At 37.9% G+C, this 6,950-nt stretch overlaps 1 protein-coding gene across 1 annotated transcript in view; it reads right to left on the reverse strand.

The window, feature by feature from the left end:
* CBG23894 overlaps positions 1-6,638 on the reverse strand; it is a gene marked incomplete at both ends in the record, with an annotated part of 8,168 nt that extends 1,530 nt beyond the window's left edge. Inside the window, 10 exons of the mRNA XM_045238317.1 lie at positions 169-420; positions 560-751; positions 822-923; positions 979-1,095; positions 3,977-4,066; positions 4,115-4,230; positions 4,840-4,964; positions 5,436-5,602; positions 6,383-6,510; positions 6,554-6,638. Of these exons, the coding sequence (XP_045091197.1) occupies positions 169-420; positions 560-751; positions 822-923; positions 979-1,095; positions 3,977-4,066; positions 4,115-4,230; positions 4,840-4,964; positions 5,436-5,602; positions 6,383-6,510; positions 6,554-6,638 (1,374 nt within the window). The remainder of the gene's footprint in view (positions 1-168; positions 421-559; positions 752-821; positions 924-978; positions 1,096-3,976; positions 4,067-4,114; positions 4,231-4,839; positions 4,965-5,435; positions 5,603-6,382; positions 6,511-6,553) is intronic.
* Positions 6,639-6,950: the final 312 nt, after the last annotated feature.

Here is a 6,950-nt window from a genome sequence, read left to right on the forward strand (position 1 = left end):
TCCTGATAAACATTTTACTAGTTAACCACTTTTTGATATCTTTCAAAAGAGATGAGATATATAGGCTCAAAGTGGACGATCCGGGTGTCGTTCTATTAGAGGTTTTACGGTATTCAGAAATTGAAATGATTCTCAAGAATCTCTGAATCCTCAAAAAAAGATCCATACCTTTTTCTCATCAGTCAACGCTTTCGCAAATCGAACAAATTGTTGAGTACATCCTCTGACAGTTTCAGTCCTTCCATGAAAATATTTTCGTGTTGAAGCAGTTTCATAAACCGGTCCAAAACTTCCATGAGTCTTTAAAAATGCCAATTGGAGAGCCAACTGAACTACAGTATCCGTATACAGTTTTGCAGTTCGACACAAATCGTTACCGTATCCAAAGAAATGGACAGGACGGGCGCGATAGAGTTGTTTCTGAAATATATGAATTAGAAATTCAAAAATTCAGAAAATCAAAAATTCAAAATTTTTTGAAAATTCCAAGAATCTAAAATTCCGGAAATCCCTCATTAAGGAGTCCAACATTAGTGAAAATTAATTTTTTCAAACTCACACTTTTATAAAAATCAACATCTGCCTGTGAGATTGCATGTCTTAATGGTTCATTGATCTCAAAGATCAAACGTTCTGGAAATTCGAAATGTTGATCGGATCCAGTTTTTTGAGGATGCCAAAGCTCTTTTCGGACCCGAGAAGCAGCGTAATCACCGACTTGGAGAAGGACTATGGCGTCGATGTTCGAGTGCTGAAATTGAAATTTTTTAGTTCAATAGAGCGAGATTGCATTTTTTAAAATTTCAAAATTTCCAACTTACATCTCCCTGAACCATAACCTGCGCATCCTCATAAACCGTAATGCTGACTGATTTGTCTTGCCAAACAAACCAGCTCTCGTCTTGAAGAGCATCTGTCATTAGCTGGAACAAAATTAATTTTTTGAAAATTTAATTTTTTTTTCAAAATCAAATGTACTTTTTGATGATTGTTTCCACCATTTTTTGGGACCAGTGACATGAAAAGAATACTTGATTCTACATCTTTTAGGTGTCTCATGTTGGCTGCGCTCACACGGAGAAGTTCGTCGCGGTTCTGGAATTTTGGTGGTTTTTGAGATTTCAAATTTTCGATTATTGGTCTTTTTTAAATGTTATATCCAAAGCTGTCTAATCAGGGCCGCGGCTTTTTTTCAGGTGCTTCTGAAATACCGTAAAGACTAATAGAACGTCACCTGATTCGTCAAAATTGAGCCCATGTATCTCATTTTCTGTGAGAGATATCAAAAAGTGGTTGACTAATAAAATGTTGCTGTTATCATGATAAACATTTTATTGGTTGACAACTTTTTGATATCTTTCAAAACAAGTGAGATATTTAGGTTCAAAGTAGACGGTTCGGGTGGCGTTTTATAGAGTTTTTACGGTAGGTAGGATTCGGCGGCCTGGCGGCCCTGATAGCTTCAGGCTTGTTGAGTTTATTTTCAAAAGAACGGACTAATTGGTCCGCGGTAACATACTCACAGCCTCAATCACGGCCGGCTGCGGCCCTATTTCTGACAGCCTTGGTTATATCTCATTTTCTGATTTTTTTTTAAATCCTGGGATTCTGAATTTCGTCTTCTAATCGTTTTTTTAGTTTTTGAATTTTTTATTAATAACCAGCCATATGTTTGCCGCGCCTCAGGCGCGATTTGACTTTGTATTTTACTGTTAGCAGCATTTCAAAAGGTGACCTCAAATTGTATTTGATTTTCATGCTCTTCAAAAATGTATTAGTTTTTTTTTTCAATTATCACGTTACGAAATAAATGAATAAATCAATCAATATTAGGTCACGCCCCCTACTTCTGCCCACGTTTCAAAAATTCCACATATTGAGAAAAAGCAGTTTCCTTGTGAAGTTACATTCTCTCAACTTTATTACTCGTTGGATAATTCCCACTGGCACTTTTTCACTGGTAAGAAGCTCTTTGCACGCTGCTCATCGGTAGTTTCTTGTCTTTCGATTGGTGAAAATGCGAACAAAGTTATAAAAGGCCCTCAGGGTCGCCATGTTTGGTGGTTCATGGCTAGGTGTTTTTCACCGAACGTCCCCCTTTCAAAATCGATCCAATCAAAGATTCAAAAAAAAGAAACATCAATGAGTAGTGTTGGTATAGAGACTTCTGCCACTGAAGAATTACTAATGGAAATTTTCTCAACGGTAATGGGCCAAGGAGCCCATCAGGGGTTTTTGGTTGGTGTTTTCCCCCCGGTGAAAAACCATTATTCCCTTTCATGTACTGAGCCTCTACGTGGCGAAAGGGATCAACAGACGGAAACGTCTGGCTAATCAGTCCACTATTCGAACTCTGTTTTTTTGAAGATAATTATTTAATTTTCATTTTAGAAAAAGTTTCTATTGATTTTGACCATTTTCGGGAGACTGTTGGCAAAAAAATTATGATCATTTTGAGAATTTTGGAGGTGTGTAAAAAATTCCCACCGTAAAACCTGTATTAGAAGGGCCGGCCCTTCTGTTGTTCCAAGGTACCTCCGGAGGGCCCTTCTATTACAGGGGCCTTTCAATTAGAGGGGACCCTTCTATTGTTCCAAGGTACCTCCGGAGGGCCCTTCTATTACAGGGGCCTTTCAATTAGAGGGGGCCCTTCTATTGTTCCAAGGTACCTCCGGAGGGCCCTTCTATTACAGGGGCCTTTCAATTAGAGGGGGCCCTTCTATTGTTCCAAGGTACCTCCGGAGGGCCCTTCTATTACAGGGGCCTTTCAATTAGAGGGGGCCCTTCTATTGTTCCAAGGTACCTCCGGAGGGCCCTTCTATTACAGGGGCCTGTCAATTAGAGGGGGCCCTTCTGTTGTTCCAAGGTACCTCCGGAGGGCCCTTCTATTACAGGGGCCTTTCAATTAGAGGGGGCCCTTCTATTGTTCCAAGGTACCTCCGGAGGGCCCTTCTATTACAGGGGCCTGTCAATTAGAGGGGGCCCTTCTATTGTTCCAAGGTACCTCCGGAGGGCCCTTCTATTACAGGGGCCTTTCAATTAGAGGGGGCCCTTCTATTGTTCCAAGGTACCTCCGGAGGGCCCTTCTATTACAGGGGCCTTTCAATTAGAGGGGGCCCTTCTATTGTTCCAAGGTACCTCCGGAGGGCCCTTCTATTACAGGGGCCTTTCAATTAGAGGGGGCCCTTCTATTTTTCCGGCCGGTTTTTCCCAAAATTTTGCATAAAAAATTCGACGAATTTTCATGAAAATATGCTAATTTCACCAAAATTTAGCAAGATTATCATCGAAAAATGGAGTTTCAACAAATTCCTATTACATTGTGGAGTTCCGGGAATGTTTTTCATTGAAAGAGCACGGAAATTTTCTGACTTCAAAACACATTTTGAAGGGGGTCTTTTTTCACAGAGGGCCCTTCTATTTTTCCAAACCTCTCTCGGTGGGCCCTTTTATTAAAGGAGCCCTTCTAATACAGGTTTTAAGTTAGATTAAAAACTTCACATTCGCGGAATTTTTACCGAAAATTCCCGTTTCTGTACTGAAAATGTGAAAAAATAGGTGTCTTTCAGAAACCTGGAAAAAGGAATTTTCGAAAAATTCTGTAAGGCAAAGCTTTCAATCTGGGTATGTTTTAGACCCCTAAAGTTTTCAAAGTTATCGAAAAATGACAGGTGAGCTCCAGACTCCTGAAAATGATCAAAATGGCTGAAAATCAACTGAAAAATACGTTTTTGTATTATATCTTTTCGACTGGTACTGTATTTCTTAAGTTGCACCAGTGTTGCTAATCATCTTTATTGTTTGATCTCCTAATTTTAAACTTTATATCTTCCTTATCATTCTTATCATAAACAAACTGAGTTTCTGAATTTCCAATTTTTTGAATTTCCAATTTCGGAATTTTTGAATTTCTTTTCGAATTTGGGAATCTCCGAACTTTCAATTTCCAGAAAAATATCTCCGAGTTCTGTCTTACCGTAGTCCAAACATCTCTATGAGAAGTTGACAACTTGCTAACGCATCCAGAACACTCATCCGATGAGTTGTCCTTAACAAATTGGAGCATCTGAAATTATTATTTTTTTGATTTTCAAAATCAAAAAAGTCAAATCACATTAAAAAGCTCATCGGACGTCTTCAAAGTGTCGTCGTCTTGATTCAGAATATTGATTTTCCAGAAGCACCCATTACAACAAACGATGACGTGGCATGGGGTGTCGCCTTCTTCTTCTGGAAGAATCTACCATAATATCAAAGTTACAGTAATCCCAAAGTTACAGCAACTCCAAAGCTACAGTAATCTCAAAACTACAGTGCTCCTAAAGCTATAGTACTCCTAAAGCTACAATAATTCAAAAGCTATAGTGATCCAAAAGCTACAGTACTCCAAAAGCTACAATAATCCAAAAGCTACAATAATCCAAAAGCTACAATAATCCTGAAGCCACAGTAATCTCAAAGCTACAGTAATCCGAAAGCTATAGTAATCCAAAAGCTATAGTAAGCTTGAAGCTGCAGTAATTGACTGCAGTAACCTCAGAGCTACAGTAATCAATTACAAAGTCATCGCTCACCTTCAGTAACCGACTACAATAATCTAACAGTTACAGTAATCTCAAACCTACAGTATTCTCAGAAAGTCCAATGTCCAATTTTTGTATTTTCAAAAAATCAATAAAAATTTTACAACTTCTTTTATCAATATGTCATATTTTCACACCTCGCGTCCTTATCAGAGACTAATAAAAACTAATGGGGTATTGGACTTTAAACAGGCTTTGACCACCTGCACATCAAACTTTTCTTTATTGTACAAAACTACAGTAATCCCAAACTCACTTGTCTTGAAATATCGATCAATTGTGTCCCGTGGCATGTGAGGTGTACGGTTGGAAGAAAATAGATGATGGAATTGATCCATGTCCCAAGTGACGCCTCGAGATGATGTTACTGGCCATTTTCCACTGAAAATGGGACTTTTAGTAATGTGGCCTAGAAATACAAAAGTTTGGACTTCTAGGCCATCATACTTCTCCTAAAATAGGCTCTCGTGATAATAGATGACCTAGAAAACCAAAAAAACGTGTGTTTCTAGGCCACAGTAGCTTGGTGGCCTGGAAAAAAAAATAATAGCTGGGTTTGGTGGCCTAGGAAATCGGATTTTTAAGTTTCTAGACTATAATAGTAGTTTCTCCTATAAATGGCAAACTCAAGATAACCTAGTAAACCGAAAGACTTGGATTTCTAGGCCACAAGTGTTCTTTCTGGAAACCCAATTCTTGGTGACCTAACTTTCCCGTTTGCGATGTTTCTAGGTCATTATATTTTTGAAAGTTTTCAGAAAGTTTCCGTCAGTCTCACATCATAAAATTTATCTGCTGGCCTAGAACTCCGAATTGTATGATTTCTAGGCCATCTCTACTTCCCCAACTCACTGTCGAATTTTATCCCAAACCGAGATCCAATGATACAAAACGTCAGCTGCTCGACTGATTTGTCCGCCGTTCACACAATTATAAACGGTATTCAATGCTCCAAACGACACATAGGGAGCCAATGGATCCCGAATTTCAGTGTACACATTGTACCACCAGTCTTCGAGCTGAAACAAGAAAATTTAGCAAGCATGTAAAAACGCGGTCAACTTTGAGCCAATTTATCTCATTTCCTGTAAAAGATATCAAAAAGTGGTCAACTGATAAAATGTTGCTGATATTCTGATAAACATTTTGTTAGCTAATTACTTTTTGATATCTTCGATAGGAATCGAGATAAATTAGGTCAAACTTGAAAGTAGACAGATTAAACTATGAAAAATAGGTCAACTTTGACCTTACATATCTCAATTCGTGTAAGAGATATCAAAAAGTGGTCATCTGATAAAATGTTTATCACATTATCAGTGATTTTGATTAGTTGACAACTTTTAAATATCTTTCACAGAAAACGAGATAAATTGGGTCAAAGTTACCAATCTCATACCGATGAAGATTTTTTGGAACTGTCAAATTTCATTTGATTTATCTCGGTTGCGGTTGAAGATATCAAAAAGTGATCAACAGACAAAATGTTTAACAGATTATCAGTAACATTTTATCAGTTGACCTTTTTTGATATCTCTTACAGGAACCGAGATAAATCAGGTCAACGTTGTCAATGTGGAATCTCATGCTTCTGCAGATTGTTTTCGAAAAGTTTGGGCGGTTCACTTTGAGCCCAAATATCTCGTTTTCTTAAAATGATATTAAAAATTGGTCAACTGACAAAATGTTTATCATATTATCAGTAGCATTTTATCAGGTGACAACTTTTTGATAACTTTTACAGGAACTGAGTTAAATTAGGTCAACGTTGGCCGTGGCCTAGGAAATTATTTTCCTACCCAATTCTTATGATTTTTCGACCGATTCTCCAACGCCGACTGCAACTGAGCACCCAATTCAGAATGTTGAAAATCGTGAGCCTCCTTCTCGATTCGTTTCTTTTCATCTGGTGTCAAAAGCGCAGAAGCTACAAAAGGATTACTGTAGATTCCCAGAGATAATTACTGTACCTGAATTGATGTACTTTTCCAAAGTTTCCACCAACGGTGGAACTGGAAGACTCGGGAGTTGGTCTTGGCGAGAGAATGTTGACATCTAGGTTCTGGGAAAAATTTTGGAACATTTTTACGGAGAACAACTTTGATTTTAGAAGTGAGCCAAGTAAGGAAAAATGTTTCAAAAAATAAACATTCCCTAGGTTATGTGGTATTTTGTAGTTTCAATTTTTTTTTTTGTTCATTGAAGTTTTCAAAGATTCAAGATTTCATTGATTTCGGAATTCGGTGGTTTAAAGGGGACTCCGACCAAAAATTTTTATTGCATCAAAATGTGTTAAAATTTATCTATTTTTCGAATATTATTGTGAAAAAATTCAAAGAAAATCCGAAATCCCCGAAAAACGGCGTT

This window comes from Caenorhabditis briggsae, assembly GCF_000004555.2.
Source record: "Caenorhabditis briggsae complete genome, chrV, whole genome shotgun sequence".
Lineage (NCBI taxonomy): Eukaryota > Metazoa > Nematoda > Chromadorea > Rhabditida > Rhabditidae > Caenorhabditis > Caenorhabditis briggsae.